General features: G+C 36.5%; 1 protein-coding gene across 2 annotated transcripts in view; it reads right to left on the bottom strand.

Annotated features, from left to right (window-relative positions):
• The window catches only part of KIF3A (kinesin family member 3A), a 41296-nt gene that overhangs the window by 18287 nt on the left and 1234 nt on the right, over window positions 1–21775 (bottom strand). For both annotated transcript variants that reach the window (XM_015560929.1, XM_006759152.2), the window contains exons 2-8: window positions 18868–19141; window positions 12424–12568; window positions 12195–12279; window positions 11470–11575; window positions 4984–5123; window positions 4384–4581; window positions 3646–3820 (exon numbers count right to left, since the gene is read on the bottom strand). In XM_015560929.1, coding sequence (XP_015416415.1) covers window positions 3646–3820; window positions 4384–4581; window positions 4984–5123; window positions 11470–11575; window positions 12195–12279; window positions 12424–12568; window positions 18868–19057 — 1039 coding nt within the window. In that variant the 5' untranslated portion in view covers window positions 19058–19141. The remainder of the gene's footprint in view (window positions 1–3645; window positions 3821–4383; window positions 4582–4983; window positions 5124–11469; window positions 11576–12194; window positions 12280–12423; window positions 12569–18867; window positions 19142–21775) is intronic.

Here is a 21775-nt window from a genome sequence, read left to right as displayed (position 1 = left end):
CCCTCTATCAGAGGCGTCAGGCCTGGGCAAGGGGCCGATCCTGCGATTGGAGGGTGATGGGGATCAACGCCTGAGGGCTCCCAGTATGTGAGAGGCAGCAGGCTGGGCTGAGGGACACCCCCACACACACACACACACACACACACACCCAGTGCACGAATTTCGTGCACCGGGCCCCTAGTTAGTTATAAAGGAGAAAATAAAGTAAGTAATAGATTTATAGTATAGAAACCTTGCAGAATAATTATCAGAGAACTACTGACAAACCCAAATTGAGGAACATTTTATAAATATATGACCAGTACTTTTCTAAAGTGTTAAGAGCATGAAAGACAAAAAGAGACTGAGGAACTGGAGACTGGATGAAATTAAAAAGACAACTAAATGCACAATGTGATCTTAGATTAGATACTGGACTAGAGAAAAAGGGCATGAGAGGGAAAACTGTCAAAATTTAAATAAGATCTTCACATAAATGACTATTTTAAAATGAAATAAAACTGTTTTACTGGTAGGGCCTAAAAAATTTTAAGATCTTTAGATTAGTTAAGTTTGTATCAATGTAAATTACCTTGTTTCATTAACTGTTCTATGATTATGTAAGACTAGAGGCCAGGTGGATGGATTCATGCACATTGAAATAATTAGAAGAAATATTTTAGAGGATGGGGAGGGACTGCGAGATTGGCCCGCTGGGGAGGAACCAAGGGAGAGCTCTAGGACGTGTGAAGCAAGCTAACCTACTGGTTGGAGTGCCTGCCCCCTGGTGGTCAGTGCGTGTCATAGCGACTGGTCAAATGAGCGGTTGGACACTTAGCATATTAGGCTTTTATTATATAGGATATTAACATCAGGGGAAGCTGGGTGATGGGTATTTGGAACTCTCACTATATTTGCAAGTTTTCTATAAGTCCAAAATTATTTCAAAATAAAAAGTTAAAAAAGTAATTTTTAAATATTTTTGCCTACTTTTTATTGTTCTTATGATCAATTCTATTAACCAGATTATAAAACTCTGTCAACTGTCCTACAAAAACAAGTGTCCTAGGAGCATAAATAAAATGAAATGTGTTAAAAATAAAATTAGCATTTCCATATGATCCAGCAATTCCAATTCTGGGTATATGCCCCAAAAAATTGAAATCAGGACTTGAACAGGTATTTGTATACCCACATTCATAACAGCATTATCCACAACAGTCAAAAGTCAGAAGCCACTCAGTGCCCATCGACAGATAAATGAATAAACAAAATGTGGAATAGCCGTAGCCGGCGAAGCTCAGATGGTTGAGCATATTTCCATGTACCAAAAGGTCTCCAGTTTGACTCCCAGTCAGGGCACATGCCCAGGTTTAGGGTTTGATCCCAGGTTGGGTGCATACAGAAGGCAACTGATCAATGTTTCTCCCTCTCCCTCTCCCTTTAAAAAAATAAAAACATTTTTTTAAAAAAATGTGGTATATACATACAACAGAATATTATTCAGCCTTAAGAAGGAAGGAAATTCTGATACATGCTACAATATGGATGAACCTTGAGGATATCGTGCTAAATAAAATAAGCCTGACACAAAAGGACACATATTATATGATTTTACTTATAGGAGGTACCTAGAATAGTCAATTCAGGGATAGAAAGTAAAATAGTGGCTACCAGGTGCTGAGGGAGAAAGGGTGATGGGGAGTTAGTGTTTAATGGGGACAGAGTTTCATTTTGGGATGACTATAAAGTTAGAGATGGATGATGGTAATGGTTGCAGAACAATGTGAACTTATTTAATATACTTAAAAATAGTTAAAATGGTGAATTTTATGTTATGTATATTTTACCACAATAAATAAATGTAAAAAAGATAAGTCAGCAAAATATATACTCAACATTAACAAATCTAAGAAATTTAAAAATTTTAAAATATACTGACTATAAATACCACCTAGTGGTCACATTTAAAACACCAAATTTCATTATCCTAAGAGGCAGGTCAATTACAACTGCTTTTCCTCAATAATCTTACTCAAGTGTACTGAATCAGCACCTTCTCCAAACATTTGTGATGTTGGCATCTCTTGATTTCACATCTGATCTAACCAGTTTTCCCACAGGCTGCAAAGAGGCAGTTTCAAAGCCCTCTGGTGTACCTGGTATGCAAAGGAGCCCTATGCCAATTGGTACTTAGCATGAAGGTACAGGAAGTCACTGAGCACTTAGTGATGGTAAATTTCTCAACCACATGAATAAGGTCTTCAAACTAGCTAATCTTCTAATATTATCGTTAGGAAAGAATTTACAAAAGAGAACCTCATGTTCAAATTTAAGTATGAAAGCTATGTGAAGACTATGCAGTGAATTTTACTGATAGTAAACTTGGTGATAGCTTTCTGTACTTCAAACAACAGTGACTGATATCTATCACAAGGAACTCTGGTCACAGTCATCTAAATATATGGTATAGAGAGCACGGCAGAGGCTGAGGCGGTCCCTGGGAAGGTGAGGTGCGCTCTTCCCGCCTCACCTCTGCTCCATCGAGGCCTTCGGGTGAGTGACCCTGCCCCGGTGCCTGCTGAGCCCTGGCACCCAGGACCCAGGGCCGAGGTGCTCTATGGGCGGGAAGGGCCCGAAAGGACAGCGCCTGAGAGCATGGATGGGCACCTTGGGCTCGATGAAATTCTATGATCTTGCTTATTTCTATCTTGGGAAGTCCTTCCCAATGTCTACCCAAGATCTGTACTGCTGACGCACCAGTTCTCTGACCTTGGCTTGACCTGACTGATTTGAAAGGTGTTAAAGCCCTTGGAGAAGTGAACTGTGGGGGCCTCCAAGCTGCTGCCTCCCAGCCCCAGGTGGGGCAGGAAAGGACTGACCCCCACAGCTGTGCGTTGGACTCCTGGTTTCTGGCAGCCCTTCATTGTACCCTTTCCCGGGCACAGCTCCCACCCTCCAGGAAGGAAGGAACTGGCCTTGATCAGGCACCTACTTGCCTGTACCAAAAAGGAGAACCTGCTTCACCAGTTGGCCTGGGGTTCCTCTAAGAAGCCTTCCTGGATTGACTGAAAGATGAGGCTAAATTCTACTAAGTTGACTGCCTCCTCCTAGAAGCCTTTGAGGGGATGGAAGTGGGGAGACTCCAGCCTCCAGCCCGCACAGCCCACTGCACCCGGAGCCCCTGGGATAACACTTGGCTTCGCCCTTGCTCCTGTCCCATCCCATCCTGGTTCCTCCTGTGTCGTCTGAGCTGAGATTCCTCTGAGATGGAAGTCCCACCTCCTGTCTAATAAAGACTCTTAACTACTGAACAAAAATAAATAAATAAATATATGGTAGAATTTGCTCTTATACAGAGACAAATAAAAGTTAATTATTTAATAAGTGGTCATATAAAATCTACAAAAGGTCATTGGGATTAAGACAGAGGTTTAAATTAAGTAAAGTTTTTAAATCACATATACAAACATTATATACATTTACTTGAGCTTACTTAATATGAAAATGCTAAAGTATGTATCAAGTGAGCAAGCAGAAATATTCCTTTAAATATCAATGTTAGAGGTGCAAAGAATTTTTAATAGGTGGTTTTTATTAGTACACTTAGTGGTAAAGCAACATATTTTTAGCCAACATTAAGATTAACATTTGGGGGAAAGTTACCTTCCTCAAGCTTTTTTTTCAGTTCTTCTATTTCTTTCTGAAATTGACGAAGTAAAGCATCCTTTGGATCTTCATTAATTCTAGCTTTATTTTTAATGTTCTTAGCACGGTTAGCGTACCGTAATGTACTAATAGTTTCATCATAATTATAATCTGCTGGCCCAATATTTGCACACTGTTGAATTAGGAATACAAAACAAAACATTGTAACACCTGATACAGTTAAAATTAATACCATTATGAAGATAACTAAAATAATTTCTAAGCATACTCCTACTCTCATCTTCTTGAAAAAGAGAATAAGACCCTAGCTGGTTTGGCTCAGTGGATAGAATGTCAGCCTGTGGACTGAAGGGTCCCAGATTCGATTCCTGTCAGGGGCACATGCCTGGGTTGCAGGCTTGATCCCCAGTAGGGGATGTGCAGTAGGCAGCCAATCAACGATTCTCTATCATTGATGTTTCTGTCTCTCTCTCTCTATCCCTTCCCTCTCCCTTCTTTGCTGAAATCAATAAGATATATTTTAAAAAAGAAAGAGAGAGTTAGTATAACCACATGTATTTCCAAGTAACACAGTATGGGCTTGTATACATGGTATACTAGAAAAAGAATAACCACAAAATCAAATAAAGTAAAAAAATTAATACTTTAAAAAATGTTATGCATATCTATTATAGGGATAAACAGGAATCTAAAAGTTGCCTGATGATAACTATAATATCATCAATTAAGTCTTACCATCATGGTCTTTGAATTTCCTCCTAAGGAATCCTGAAGAAGGCGAGTCAATTTAGAATTACGATAAGGCACATGAGTGCTTTTTCCATCAACCAAGGCAGAAATTACATTACCAAGGGTGGAAAGCGAAAGATTGATTTTTGTAGCTTCCTTGAGGCGCTGTCCAGTAGCTCCAGTTTTTGCCTGTCTTTCTGAACCCTAGCAATAAACAGACATAGAAATAAAGCTAAAATAAAAAAATACAGAATATTGTTTCTAAAGCTTAATAAAAAGCAATTTAACAGGAAAGAAATCTGATATAGTATCTGGAATTCACATCAGAATAATACCAGAAGAAAAGTGGGGAATGGCACTTTTGATGAAACAGGACTGGCCATGAACAAGTAATTGTTGAAGTGGGTGATGGTTACATGGAAGATCATTACACTATTCTATCTACTTTTGTACAGGTTTGAAATATTCCATAGTAAACAAAACACATACTCAAGTTAACAACTTAAAAATCATATATAAATCACACCTTTTCACTTGAATTTTTATTTATTTATAAAATAAAAAAATTACAAGAGTTATTCTTTAAAGTAGTAGTCTATTACTTACAGCAAGATCTACAAGATGGAGCTTCCCCATCCTGACGTGCATGTTACCATCAACGCCTTTTTCACTGCATTCTATGGTAATTGTAAAGATGGCATGGGAACGGGAACTATGCTCATTCATATTAGTTGCACCAACAGAACCTTGAATAAAGGAAGGCAATTCTTAAAAAGTATAATAACAGGGAGTACCTTTAAAAATTAACTATCCAGCCGAAACCGGTTTGGCTCAGTGGATAGAGCGTCGGCCTGCGGACTGAAAGGTCCCAGGTTCGATTCCGGTCAAGGGCGTATACCTGGGTTGCGGGCACATCCCCAGTAGGAGATGTGCAGGAGGCAGCTGATTGATGTTTCTCTCTCATCGATGTTTCTGATTCTCTATCTCTCTCCCTTCCTCTCTGTAAAAAATCAATAAAATATATATTTTTAAAAAATTAACTATCCAGAATGGTTTATAATACTTAATTTTACCAGAGCCAAAAATCAAACAGCCTGGCTAAACCATAAAAGCATAGATGTGTTTAGCCATTATTAGCAGTTTCTGACAATTTATGTTGATAACAAAATAATTTGTAGTATTTCTTATACTAAAGAGGTAATTTTAGGAAAAGTAATTAATTTTAACCCGAAGTATTACTGGCTACAAAAATAACTAATTTACATAAAAATACATGGTAAATAATTCAAAAAAAATATTGCTGTTTCAGCTATCTCTAAAAAAATATATTCTGCGAATCTAATCACAGAAATACTTGTATACATGCATCAGATGATGCCAGGATATTCGGCGCAGCATTTCACAACAGCAAGAGATTAGAAACAACCACAGGACAGTGGTTAATCCATTACAGACTAGTCATAATATGGAGTTAAAAAAATAAGGTACCCTTAGTCAGTTTGGCTCAGTGGATAGAGCATCGGCCTGTGGACCAAAGGGTCCCAGGTTCGATTCTGGTCAAGGGCACATGCCTACATTGCGGAGGCACCAAATTGATTTTTCCCATATCACTTCTATCTGTTATTTCTGTGGTTTCTCTCTTTCGCTGCTGCATTTCCCAGGGGGCATCTGAAATCAATAAAAATATATATTTTTTAAAAAAGGTATAACATGGAAAGATACCCATAACATATGGCTGGGAAACAAAAAGAGAGGAATATATAGTATAATCCCTCTTCTATAAAACAAAAGCATCCATTCCAAGTATTGTGTGGGTATAAATATTTTACATGAATATATTCTGTAAACAAAGAAAAAGGTGTTTTGTTTTTTATAATACACATGTATTATTTTTTTCCTTAAATTCCTAAGTATTTTAAAAGCATTAGGTTAATTTTACCCAATTTCAAAATTATCTTCCTACTATCCATTCATGCAGAATTTATCCACACAAGCTTTGATTTTAGAATTTAAACATTAAAATATAAACATTAATTATTAACATGGCTGTTCCGAAGTCAGATAACTGGAATGTAAATTGCACTAATATAGAAAACGAAAGCCTAGCCCAGCCTGCGTGGCTCAGTGGTTGAGTGTCAACCTATGAACCAGGATGCCACAGTTGGATTCCTGGTCAGGACACATGCTCGGGTTACGGGTTCGATCTCCACTGTGGGGAGTGCAAGAGGCAGCTGATCAATGGTTCTCTCTCATCATTGGTGTTTCTCTTTCTCTGTCTCTCCCTCTCCCTTCCTCTCTGAAATCAATAAAAATGTATCTTTTTTAAAAAGAAAGAAAAGTAGCCGAAACCGGTTTGGCTCAGTGGATAGAGCGTCGGCCTGCGGACTGAAGGGTCCCAGGTTCGATTCCGGTCAAGGGCATGTACCTGGGTTGCGGGCACATCCCCAGTGGGAGATGTGCAGGAGGCAGCTGATCGATGTTTCTCTCTCATCGATGTTTCTAACTCTCTATCTCTCTCCCTTCCTCTCTGTAAAAAATCAATAAAATATATTTAAAAAAGAAGAAGAAAGAAAAGTAAAGCCTAAATAAGTCAGTCAGCAAAAGACAAATATCATACGATTTCACTTATATGTGGAATCTAAAGAACAAAATAAATGAACAAACAAAATTGAAACTGGCTCAGATACAGAGAGCAGACTGGTGGCTGCCAGAGGGAGGGGAGTGGGAGATTGGGAGAAAGATGTGAAGAAATTAAATACAAATTGCTGGTTACAAAATAGTCACAGGGATGTACAGCATAGGGAATATAGTCAATAATATCGCGATAACTATGTATGTGCCAGTTGGGTACTGGAAATATGGGGGGGGGGCAAAGGGGAGAACTATGTAAAGTATATGATTATCTAACCACTGCGCTGTACAACTGGAAACCAATAATACTGAAAGTAAACTGTATTGTAAAAAAGAAAAAGTAAAACCTGTCAAAAGAAGGTAAAGAAACAATTAGGGGGGAAAAAAAGCAGACTTGTGACTTCATACATTTTTCTATTTTCTTTTAAATCAAATTATGAATTTCTTCAAAAACTATAGAGAACTATTAAACCTTGATTTTGCTGTTCCCTTATTGGGAGATACTAGTATTTGGAATGGTTTCCCACTTTAGGTCCTCATAAGGAACACAAAATGAGTGTCTCTGAGCAGATACTTCTCTCTGTGTTTAGTATTATTTCCATGGGATGTATTTTCCAAGCTGGAATTACCAGGGCAAAGAGTAGAAATCATTTTATAGCTATGTGATATCAAATCACACTATAGCAGTATTTTCCAATTTGGATGAAGAGAAAACATGTAATTTGAAAAAATCTTATTACTACCTATTGTTTTGTAATATAAGTAAAACAAGCTACTTATGAGTGTAATTTTTCTGCATATCTGGTTATAAAAACCAAGAAATGCAACAGACATGCTGTTAAATGTGACCTATGTTGAGCTTTACAATCCCTGGGAGAGAAGAGCTTGCAGCAAGGAAGTAGGCGCAATGCTCCAAACAGTGACATGTCATAATGGAAATAAAACAAAAAACATTTCCATAGCTTTAATTTTTATCAAGTATCTATTTGGAATAAAAAATGTTTTTATGCTTTTCAAGAGGATATGAAAAAATGTATCCTATAAATATGCCAGCATGTGTATAAACTCATGTATATGTAAGAATATTTAATGCAGTATTGCTCAGAACAAAAGACTGAAAACAACCCAAAAGTCTATCAATAAAAGATTAGATAAATTATGTAGATTCATGCAATGAAATACTACATCATTCTTTTAAAATGCTTATATATGTACTAGAGGCCCAATGCATGAATTGGTGCACAGGTGGGATCCAGCTGGCCTGCCTCATTGGGGCCAATTGGGCTGGGCTGGCCGGGGGAGGGGCCTCGGACGGTTGGCAGGGCTGTCCCTCCCACCCCCCGACCCCCGTCAAACTCCCAGTTGAGGGGACAATTTCCATATTAGCCTTTTATTATATAGGATAAGTATGTGTTAATGTGAAATGATCTCTAAGATAATATTGTTAAGTGAATAAAGAGGACAAGCTCTCTTTAAAAACACATAGACTACATCAGAAAGGGTACATTAGAAACTAACAGAAGTTGCCATCAGGAATGGGAACCAGGTGACTTGAGACACAAGGGTAGGAGAGAGACTTGTTTTTCAATGAATACTTTCGTGCCTTTTGAATTTTATACTATATGTATGAATTACCTATTCAAAAATATAATTTTTAAGAAAAGGAATTTGGTGTAAAGGCTGAAAACACTGCTCTACAAAACTATTAACCAATTTACAAGGATGCCCACATGTAAATATACTGGAATAATTTAAATTTGCATTTTAGTTGCTAGGCAGGCTGTGAGACGACTGACTTATTTTCTTAAGTATAAAATTAACTATTTCTATACTATGACCATCTGTAAAAAATGGAACTAAGTTTATATTTGTATTGATTCTTTTATCTATTTATAATAGCGTCTTTTATTGTCCCATATTCCTCTTCTACTATTTCCCTCTTAATAGTTATTTTACTATATTTCAATATGATAAAGTTTCTATTTTTATGTTGGAACTTTTGTGCTAAATATTTGTACTAAATATTCAATTCTTGGACTCTATTTATTAAGAGTATTTTCCTCTCTGCTATCTTAGGTTTTCAAATCCCTTTATTTTTATTTCATTTTATTAAACTAATTCTCAGGTACTTAATGGGAGCTTTTGGTCACTACTATAAATGAAATCTTATGTTAAAAATTTTTTGAATTAAATAAGCAGTACATGAACATATTCCTGGGACAAAAAATTTTAAAGTATATTTTTAAAAAGCAATGAAAGCTCCCAACATCCCTTTTTTCCAATCTTACTTCCCCTTTCCTAAAAGTAGCCCCTATTAAGTGTCCTTTCATTTCTATTTTACATGCACACATGTGAACATACAGATACACACACACATACACACACACACTATCCAAACACATAGTTTAATAATTTGGCTTTTTTACAAATATATTAATGGGATGATGTAGTAATACTATTCTGAAATTTGCTGTTCACTTAATAATACATATATCTTGAAAATATTCCAGGTCTCTACAAGGAGATTAAACTCTTTGTGATTTTTCTCAGAGCTTCATTATAGTCTACAGTATTTTGTACCATAATTTATATAACCAATGTTTTGTTTATAGTTATTTAGATTGTGTCAAACTTTTTATCACAAATAATGTCTCAATAGAAATTTGTTATACTTAAATATATTTTTCTAGAATATATATCTAGAATTAGAAACACTATGTCAAAAGAAATGCATTTTTTAAAATTTCAACAGTTACTGTTATACTGCCCTTCAAAAAACCGTACTATTTTATAATCTCATCACCAGTACAGCCTCACCAACCTGTATAACCCTTCATCCAAACTGATGGGCAAAATATCTCCCACTGTTGTTTTAATATGCATTTTCCTAATTATTTGTGAAGTTGCTACAAAGTAAGTGCTCAATAAATGTTACCAAATATTAACATCCTTTCACATGCTTATTGCTGTGTACAGTTCTGTGAATAACATATTTGTACATATCTTTTGCTCATTTTCTTGTTAAAGTTTGGTCTTTTTCTACGACTTGGTTTTTAAGAATGCAATTGATTTTTTAAATATGTTTTTATTGATTTCAGAGAATAAGGGAGAGGGAGAGAAAATCAGAAACATCAATGATGGGAGAGAATCATTGATCGGCTGTCCCCTATACACCCCACACTGGGGATCGAGCCAACAATCCAGGCATGTGCCCTGAGCGGGAATCAACCGTGACCTCCTGGTTCATAGGTTGACATTCAACCACTGAGCCATGCTGGCTGGGCTGCAATTGATTTTTTAAATATTTGTTTAATTTCCTTGATTTTTAGTCTAGTCATAAAAAACTCTGAAACATGTTTACTTCCTATGTTCTAATCTTTCATCTCTAATCTCTAACTGCTATTAGCAACATCACTAGTATAAGGCCTGGGGCATCTGTGTATTAAATATTGCTGAAGTTCTTTATTATTTAGACAAAACCTGAAACAATTAACTAAAAAAAAAATAAATAAATAAATACCACTTTGTTTCGATTTCTGGTGAGAACAATATGCCAGGGTTGGGCCCGATCCCCAGTGTGGGGCACGCAAGAGGCAGCTGATCAATGATTCTCTCTCATCTTTGATGTTTCTATCTCTCTCTCCCACTCCCTTCCTCTCTGAAATCAATAAAAATATACATTTTTAAAATACCACTTTAATTTTGTTTTGCTTTTCCTGTCAATAAAAGGGTGGCAGTATAATGCCTGGTTATACTGATTCATGGCTAGATTAAGATATTCATTCTGCCACTTACTAAGTAGTATATAACTTTGGACAAGCTATTTAAAGTAAGTCTTGGTTTCCTCAATCATAAAATAGGAATTTAATATTGTCATAGTCTACTGTGAAGATTAAAAGAGACCATTCTAATAAATCACTTAGAACAAGCACTTCCTACATTGTAAGTGCTCCATAAATGTTACCAAATATTACTGTAGCTAACAAATAAACAGCTATATAAAATATAGCACTAGTACTAAGAAACAAAATTTTGGTCAGCACAGAAAGTAATCTGTAATATCTTTCATCCATATGTGCTCTCTACCTAGTAAATAATCAAAGAGAAAGGATTTTCAAGAAACTTAAAAATCCAGTCTTTGCCCTGACTGGTTTAGCTCAGTGGATGGAGCATTGGCCTGAAAACTGAAGGGTCCCAGGTTCGATTCCGGTCAAGGGCATGTACCATGGTTGCAGGCACACTCCCAGTGGAGGGTGTGCAGGAGGCAGCTGATCGATGTTTCTCTCTCATCGATGTTTCTGGCTCTCTATCCCTCTCCCTTCCTCTCTGTAGAAAATCAATAAAATATATATTAAAAAAAAAAAATCCAGTCTTTGTGGAACAAAATATCACACAGTTTTTGCTTCTAAAGCAGCCTACTCAACACATACATGTTTAATCAAAATTATGAATTACACTTACGATTTTTGTGGCCCAGTGTCATAATTCTATCCATATCATCAGCATTATTTACCACATAAGCTGATAAATCTTTGATATAAACTCCCACATCAGGTCTTTCTTTAACCTAAGAAAAATAATCATAAGACTTAACACATATTCCATAATTCTTTCACATCTATTCATTGAACATCTATGTTATTTATTGAACATTGAACATCCACTACATATAAATGTGTAAATAAATGTGTTATTTAACACAATTATTTATTAAACATCTGTGAGACACTGCTTGATATTGAGTATACAAGTGATAAACCAGGTAGACAGTCTCTACGCTTGTGGAAGTGAAAATCTATAGGGAGAACATACAAATAATTACACACAAAAATTATTTTATTTCCATTGTGATAATGCCATGAATTAAAAAATATAAGACAATATAAGAATACATTAGAGAGACTTATGCTGGTGAAGCAGAGACAGAATAAGTTTCCCTAAGATGATGTACAAGCTAAGACTTAAAGAAACAGGAAGTAGCCAATCTGGGTTGGGGTAGGAGGAAAAGAATAAATGTAAGGATTCTGAAATAAGAATAAAATAGGCTGGAAAGAGTAGGAAGGAGGACAGGGGTGGAAGTAGGATAGGGTGGCGAGAGTGTAGGATATCTGGCTATAGAGGTAGGCAAAGATAAGGTGAAGCTATTATTGGTCTTTGGAAAGTACTCCAATTTCAATTATCCTTACCTCTAACCTCTGTGTCTGATCCTTGCCCAAGAGGTCACGAACCTCTTCATTATATATTTCCAAATAAGACACCCGAACCAAAAACCTATAAATAAAACATCACTTTAAAAACATAAAACAGTGAAATATTTATAAGAACAGTTTTAAAGTGTGTTTATGAAATCTGTATCTATATGCCTTTCTTAAGTTTGTACTTCTTAATATTGGAAAAATAAAAGAGTTATTTTACCTTGTATCACCCTCTGCTTTTGCAATATGACCAAATATATGAGCAAATGAATTTGGAATGATTCCTCTCAGTTCAGGAACAGCTCGAACACCTTCCATAGTAAAAGTTTTGCCTGTTCCAGTTTGTCCATATGCAAAAATAGTCCCTGAAAATAAAGAGAATCAATGTCTTTTTAAAGTATAAGTCTGTAGAATAGCTCTTAAAATTAATTCCTTTGACACTGTGATGCAATTTCTTCCCTGAATTCTAGTACAAATTTCACTTTTATTGACAACAATTACAATATGTATGTACTCCATGCCTCATGAGCAAAGCACTATAAAAGTACTAGAGTCAGTGAGATATTTCTAATTATTAATAAAAAGAACTCCAAACCATAAATGTAAAATCTTACATTTAAAAACATTTCTTGTAATGTGTACAGTAATTATGTAATGTGGACATTAAGTTGGAAAAGATAGTGTAATTACAGCAAAAGAATACAGGTTCTAGATCAGAAAGACCTCAGTGTGAATCACATATCTGCCACTTTTTATCCACTTGACCATTTGACCAAAAATAGCAAGTTTCTATTCAGACATAGTCTCCTCAAAGGTAAAATGGGAATAAAAATTTAGCTACTCTACATTAATAGTAAGGACCAAATGAAACGCTTCAAGTGACCAACATGACGTCTGGTAGAGTACAAGTAAATGGTAGTTATTTTCTTCATAATCCTAAAGTAACTGCATCCCAGAACAAAGCTCATAAATATTCATAGAAATGAAAAAATATCTAAGACCCAAGGTAAAATTCAGTCTAGCATCAAACAAAAAAACTGCCAAGCTTGCAAAAAAGCAAAAATATATGACTCATAATTAAGAAATCAATCAACAATCAAAACCAACTCAGAACTGACACAAATGTTAGAATTAGCAGACAAGGACATTAAAACTGTTATAAAAGTTGTATTCTGTATGTTAAAAAGTTCAGTGGAAACTTTGGAAGAACTTGGATGGAAGACAACACAAATCAAAATCAAACCTCGAGAGATGAAATCTACAATGTGTGAGATGAAAAATACAATGACAAGGTTAATGGTAGAGCAGACATTGCAAAAGAAAACATACAAAAACCCATCATAAATAAAGAGAAAAATTTTTGAAAAAAACCAGTAAGTTGTGGGACAATTTCAAGTAGTCTAATATATACATTAGTGTAGTCCCCCAAATAGTAGAGAGAAGGGAGAAAAAAAAATGCTTTAAGAAATAGTGTCTTAAACTTCTCCAAATTTGATGAAAACTACAATACCACAAGTCCAAGGAACTTAATGAACTGTAAGCACAGAAGCATGAAGTAAAACATACGCCCCCCCCCAAAAAAGGAAAAACATATCAAGACACATCATAATCAATTGCTCTAAGAAGAAAATGTCAAAACCACCAGAGAAAAGAAAGACATTATATATAGAAGAACCAAGATAAGAATGAAAGCAGATTTCTGGTCATAAAAAAAATACAAATGAGAAGACTACAGTAATATCGTTAAAGTATTAAAAGAAGAAACTAAGAATCTATACTATACTCTGAAAATACTTTCAAAAACAAAAACAAAATGAATACTTTTTTAGACTATAAATGCAGAAGAATTCATTACCAGTAGACCTCCCCTCTAAGAAATGTTAAAAAGGAAGTTCTACAATGCAGAAGGAAAGTGATACTAGATGGAAATGTGAATCTACATAAAGCAATAAAGAGTACCAGAAATGGTAACTACATGGCTTAAATAAGTATGTAAGACTTTTCTCTCATTATTTCACCTTTGTTCACTTCTTTATTATGGGGTGGGGCCACAACATTAGTAACAAAGAAACAGAATTTCCGGAGGATGAGGCCCAAAAATCAGGATTTTAAAAAGATTCCCAGGTGATTCTAATGTGCAGCCAAGGTTGAGAACCACTGCTCTAGACCAATTTTTTTCAGATAATTAAAAAGGAGGGAATATTTCCCAACTCATTCTATGAAATTAGAACTATCCTGATAACAAAACCCTATAAAGACATTATAGGAAAACTATACACTATGTTCCTCATGAACAGAGATACAAAAAATGTAAACAAAATTTTAGGGAATCAAATCTAGCAATATACAAAAGGATAATACGCTATGACCAGGTGGCATGGCTGGTTTCATATTTTAAAATTAATGCAATTGACCATATTAACATATTTTTTTAAAAGATCATTTAAATAAGTGCAGAAAAAATTGCATTTGACAAAATATACCAGTGATGGCAAACCTATGACACGCGTGTAGAGGTTACACGCGAACTCATTTTTTTGGTTGATTTTTCTTTGTTAAATGGCATTTAAATATATAAAATAAATATAAAAAATACAAGTCCTTGTTTTACTATGGTTGCAAATATCAAAAAATTTCTATATGTGATACGGCACCAGAGTTACATTAGGGTTTTTCAAAATGCTGACACGCCAAGTTCAAAAGGTTCGCCATCACTGAAATATACATTCCTGAAAAAACTCTCAGCAAACTAAGAACAGAGGGAAACATCCTCAATCTGATAAAGGATGTCTATGAAAAATCTACAAATAGAAATAAGCCAGTCAGAGAAAGATAAATATCACATGATCTCACTCATATGTGGTTTAGTATCTGCAGAACTGAAGTATGCCAATGTCCAACTAATGTTGGTCTTTTCATTCATGTAGTATCTGCAGAATATGCATGCATATTAGCATAACCAATAAACACAGACACTGGGACAGTGGGGGCTTGCCCTGGTTGGGAATGGCTGGGGGGCCAAGGGGGAGCGTCAACTGGGGAAAAAGGAGACCTATGTAAAACTTTAGACTAGTGGTTCTCAACCTTCTGCCCTTTAAATACAGTTCCTCATGTTGTGACCCAACCATAAAATTATTTTCGTTGCTACTTCATAACTGTAATGATGCTACTGTTATGAATCGTAATGTAAATATCTGATATGCAGGATGGTCTTAGGTGACCCCTGTGAAAGGGTCATTCGACCGCCAAAGGGGTGGCGACCCACAGGTTGAGAACCACTGCTTTAAACAATAAAACAAAAAAGAAAGAAAAGCATCTACAAATCACATCATATTTACTAGTCAAACAATGACTGCTTCCTCTCTAAGATCAGGAACAAGACAAAATGTCCACTATCACCACTACTACATTGTACTGTAGGTTCTAGCCAGTGCAATTCAGGTAACAGAAAGAAATTATGAAACTATAGTGCAATTCAAGTAATAAAAGAATAAGAAAGAGCCGTGACTGGTTTGGCTCAGTGGATAGAGCATCGGCCTGCGGACTGAAGGATCCCGGGTTCGATTCCGGTCAAGGGCATGTACTTTGGTTGCGGGCACATCCCCAGTGGGAGGAGTGCAGGAGGCAGCTGATCGATGTTTCTCTCTCATCAATATTTCTAACTCTCTATTCCTCTCCCTTCCTCTCTGTAAAAAATCAATAAAATATATGAAAAAAAAAGAATAGGAAAGAAAGAAATTGGTTGAACTATCTTTATTTGCAAACAACATGCTCTTGTGTCTGTAGAATATCCTACGAAATTTACATAAATATAATAATAATAATAATAATGATAGTCTACTAGAAATAATAAGTTTAGCAAGGTTGCAGTATACAACAGTTTTTAAAAAATAAACTGCAAAATACAATGAGATACCACTTCATAATATTAGCATGGCTACAATAAAAAAGACAAATAACAAATTTTGTCAAAGATGTGGAGAAATTAGGAACCTCATACATTGTTGGTGGGAATATAAATGGTGCAGCCACTATGGAAAAGTCTGGCAGTTAACTTTTTGACCCAGGAATTCAACTCCAGGTAACATAAAAGAACTGAAAACATGTTCACACAAAAACTTGTACAAGAATGTTCATAGTAATATTCTTCATAATAGCCAAAAAATGAAAATAATTGTTCATCAACTGATAAATGAATATACAAAATATACTATATCCGTACAATGGAATATTATTTTGCCACAAAAAGAATGAAGTACTGATACATACAATAAGGATGAACACTGAAAACATGCTAAGGAGCCAGACACAAAAGACTCTGCAGTGTCTGATTCTATTTATATGAAATGCCCAGAACAGGCAAACTCATACACACAGAAAGTAGTAAGTTGTTGCAGAGTAGGAGAGAGCAGAATTAGATGTAACTACTAATACAGATAAAAGTTTCTTTTGGGGGTAATGGAAATGTTCTGGAAACTGATAATGGTAACAGTTGCACAACACTATGAAGGTGCTGAAAACCTGACTTGTACACTGTGAAGTGGTTAAAGTAGTCAATTTTATGTTATTTAAATTGTTATCTCAATTAAAAAAACCCTACTAAAATAATCAAGTGCATTTCTATACATTCACAATGCATAATTCCAAAAATGAAATGATAAGAACAGTTCTATTCACAAAAGTGTCAAAAATAATTAAAAACAAATTTATTAAAACTATAAAAATACTGATATAAGAAACCAAAAGACTCCAACATTGTCAGAATAACAATTCAACAAAATTCCAGGTTACTTTGGTAGAAATTGACAAGGTGATCTTAAAATTTATATGAAAATGCAAAGGACACCAGAAAAACCACACAATAATTTTGAAAAAGAATAAAGTTAGAGATCATATATTACCTAATTTCAAAACATTATAAAGCTGCAGTAATCAAAAGAGGATATACGTGGAACAGAATAGACAATCCAACATAAGCCCACACATTCGTGGTCCTTTCATTTTTACCAAAAGAACCAAGTTAGTTCCAAAGGAAAGGATGGCCTTTTCAACAAATGGTGCTGGATCAACTGGATATCCACAGGCAAGAAGGAAAAAAATGGGGAAAGAACTAGACTCTTACTTCACATCACATATAAAAACTCAAAATGGATGACAGACCTAAATGTAAGACCTAAAATGTTTACAACTTGTAGATAAAAACATAGGAGCATCTCACTCACAGGGAAGGAAGAGCCAAGGTCCTTTCTCCGGCCTACAATACCCACATGAGCTGCTCTGCCCATTTACCGCTCTGACCTTGTCTAACACACTTGGGTTTGTTCACTTGATGCCAACTCCTCTGGCCTCTTCTCATTCCTGGAACACACCAAGCACGTTTCTGCTTATGGGGCTTTGTGCTCGTTTGTTCCTCTGCTTAGAATGTACTTCTCTCAGCTATCCACGTGGGTAGATTCCTACTTTCTTCAGGCTCTGCTTTTATGACACTTGGTTGAGCGTCGACCTATGATCCAGGAGCTCACAGTTCGATCCCCAGTCAGGGCACATGCCCGGGTTGTGGGCTCGATCCCCAGTGTGGGGCGTGCAGAAGGCAGCCCATCAATGATTCTCTCTCATCATTGATGTTTCTATCTCTCTCTCCCTCTCCCTTCTTCTCTGAAATCAATAAAAATATATATAAAAAAAAGAAATGAAGGATACACTAACTGATCTGAAGAACAAACAAGCAGAACTGAAATAGACTCACTGATACTCACAGAGAACTAAACAGACTCACAGAGAACATTTTGACAGTTGCCAGATGGGCAGGGGGTTAAGGGGATAGGTGAAAAAAGGGATTAAGAAGTACAAATTGGTTGTTACAGAATAGCCACGGCTATGTAAAATACAGCATAGGGAATATAGTCAATAATATTCTAATAACTATGTATGGTGTCAATGGGTACTAAATTTATGAGGGTGATCACTTAGTAAGTTATGTAATGTCTAATCATTGGGGTGCACACCTGAAGCTAACATAATAATGTATGTCAACTGTAACTGAAAAATAAAAAAATTTTAATGGGAAAAAATTGGCCAAACAAGTTGGCCAAACTACTCTCCCAATTAATTATAATAGACTTCATAAAAATAAAATAAATATACATTAACCATACGACCCAGCAATTCCACTCCTACGTATCTACCCAAGAAAAACCTTAAAATGTATCTGTACAAAGCCTTAAAAGGAATGCTCATAGCAGCATTTTATATAATAGCCAAAAAATTGGAATCCAGATTTCTATCAAAGATCATAAAAGGTGATGTATTCAGCAATAAAAAAGAGCCAAACTACTGATAGATGCTACAACATGAATGACCCTCAAAAAAAGTATGCCAAATAAAATAGATAAGAAAGATGACAGTGTAGGGTTTGATTTATATGACATTCTGAGTAAAGGTGAAACCATAAATAGAAAGCAAGTCAATTGCTACCTGGGGGTGGGACTGTAAATGGATATAAAGGAACTTTTGGGGGTGATAAATTGAACTGTGTGCTAGTTTCACAACTGTATGTGTTCACTACAACTCATCAAACTATAATTGCAATAAGTGAATTTATGGGTTACTAATAATACCAAAATAAAGTTGTTTTTAAAAAAAGTGAACTATACAAAGTACTCACCATTGTAGCCTTCAAGAACAGAATCAATAATGGGCCTTGCAGTTAAGTTATAAACATCAAGTTGTTTACTCTCTGGTCCAAAAACTGTATCAAAAGTAAATGTCTTTGGAGGCTCATTGGAAGAATCGGTCTTATGTACAGTGATAGTTCCCCTCATCTCATCCACACTGACAGCCTGTCTGTAGCACATGGACTTCTCTCTCTCATTGAGGGGTCGGCACCTCACAACCACCTTCACATTATCACAGCTTTCTGGCTTCTCTGACTTATTGATCTGGTGGAGAAAATATTTACAGATCATGAAAAGAACATTTACATTTACCTTCAACAGACTAAGTTTAAAATTTGAAAAAGGTGACTATGCCATCTCAGTGCCTTGCACATATAAGTACTGCATAAACATCTGTTAAGTGCAATTCAACATCTTACAGCTAATAGAAGAAGTGTACTTAAAAATGTGAAAAAGAAAAGTTTCTTTTACAATACAAATGAGGGGAGGGAAAATATAATTTACATTTATAGTAAATGCTACTCAAGCAGAAATGAATCGGTATATTATTGTCATTCTGCACAAAAGTCCCAGAATTCCTGAGTTTCCTACCTGTAGGAAACACATGTGAACAAAATTAACAACTTTAATCATCAAGAATATAGTAGGTAGCAGGTCCTCTGTTCTCCTGAGACTTTTATTTTTTTTATAATGAATTAGTAAAATGTTTTTTATCATATAATACATCCATATATAGTCTATTTTCTTTATAGAAGACAACAATAAATGAAAGACAAAAGGGGGAAAATGGCAGCAGAGAAAAATGTTTTAGTATGACTACTATTTGATACTCTTCGATGCACTAGAGAAACAATCTACTTAAAACTCTTCAATGGTTTCCCACAAATCTTAGGATAAAAATAAAAATCCTTGCCGAAACCGCTTTGGCTCAGTGAATAGAGCGTCAGCCTGCGGACTGAAAAGTCCCAGGTTCGATTCCGGTCAAGGGCATGTACCTGGGTTGTGGGCATATCCCCAGTAGGAGATGTGCAGGAGGCAGCTGATCCATGTTTCTCTCTCATCGATGTTTCTAACTCTCTATCTCTCTCCCTTCCTCTCTGTAAAAAATCAATAAAATATATTTTTTTAAAAATCCTTAAGGTAAGATCTGGCTCTGGCCCGTGTCTACCTCTCCTATCTTCTTTCACAAGTTACCGTGCTTGGCTTTCTTAGCCACAGCCACAGTGGCTTTCTTTTAGGCCTTTTATTGTCACCATGGTCCCTCTCACCACAGACCTTTATAGGTGTAGTTCCTTCTGCCTAGAACATCCCTCACTCCCCTCTTCATTTATACTGCAGGTCTCAGCTCAAAAGTCACTTCACCTGGGCAGACTTCTGAGTAGGTCAAATCCTTGTACAGGCATACCTCAGCGATACTGCAGGTTCAATTCCAAACCACAATAATAAATGGAGTAATGTAACAGAGCAATGCAATAGGAGTCATCATCTTTTTGCTGGTGGAAGGTCTCGCCTTCAATTCGTAAAAACACAAAACATCTGTGAAGCCCAATAAAGAGCAATAACACAAGGCATGCCTGTGTAGGCCCTGAGAGCACTTCTCACTTTTACATCTGGTTACAATCACCTTTTGATTGCTCATTATTTAATTAGTGTCTGTTGTTTTTCTCTGCCTACACCAGAGGTTGCAAACAGGTAGTCAAGGGGATGAATTCAACCCACAGATGTCTTTTGTTTGGCTCATAGTATATTTAAAAATCTCTCGGCCCGGCCAGTGTTGCTCAATGGTTGAGAGTCAGGAGGTCACGGTTCAATGTCCGGTCCATGCCAGGTCCATTGTGGAGTGTGCAGGAGGCAGCCGATCAATGATTCTCTATCATCATTGATATTTCTATATCTCCCTTTCCTTTCTGAAACTAATAAAAATATATATTAATTTTTATTCCGTTGCTAAAAGTTAAAAATTGAAAAATTTCACAAAATGACAATTACAGATTCTCTTGGGAAAAAAAAAAATAGATGATCTGACATCTGTAAGCCAGCATTCCTACATGGCAACACTTAATCAGAACCTACTTCTATCTATTGTATGCCACCAACTGACTTCATTAATGTTAAGTGGCTTGTCTCTATAAACATGTATGGTTTTGACCTCTGCCCAAGAAGACACGCTTCTCTCTTTCCAAGGTCAAGAACCAGGCTGGTTTTGTTCAATATTGTATCTCTGGTGCCTACCATGTGGTTGGTGCCCAATATTTACTCAATGAATTGATAAACAATTTGAAAGCAACGACAAGGAACAAATATTGAGTATTTAATGCTAAGTGGCAAGCACTGTCCTTTATTTCTCCTGAGCAGTATCTTATTTCATCCTGATAACAACCCCATGAGGAAAAGTAAAATTATGTGGGAACTAAGGGCTCGTAACAATCAAATAACCGGCCATGGCTCAGGTGTTTTCCTGATCCTATACTGGACTACGGTCACCCCTTTCCTAAGTGCACAAGACAAGCGTACCACCCCCCACCCCCTCACACACAAAGACACCTAGCGGTTACATTCTTGCACTGTAAGCCAAGGCGCCCCAAGAGAAATGACAGCTCGAGTCAGGGGCCTGGAGTAGGGGCAGGCAGCCCTCGCTCAGCTGCCTTCCGGAGCCTGGCTCCGCTGTGGAGGTCCTATGGGGAGCGGAGCATCCAAAACCGACTCTCTGTGGCCGCTCCCAGATGCCCAACCCAGCGGGCAGAGCTGAAAGCCAGAGCGCATCCTCGGCACAGCGCCTCCATTCCAGCAGCGCAGGCCCCGCGGGATGCAGCGGCGACAAAGGTAGCAGAGCTGGCCCCGGTCCCTCCCAAGGGCAGGAGGAGGCCCGCTCAGCCAGGCCCACCCACCAGGCTCCCC

This window comes from Myotis davidii, unplaced genomic scaffold (genome assembly GCF_000327345.1).
Source record: "Myotis davidii unplaced genomic scaffold, ASM32734v1 scaffold456, whole genome shotgun sequence".
In the NCBI taxonomy this organism is placed as follows: Eukaryota; Metazoa; Chordata; class Mammalia; order Chiroptera; family Vespertilionidae; genus Myotis; species Myotis davidii.
This window is presented reverse-complemented; position numbering and strand designations above follow the sequence as displayed.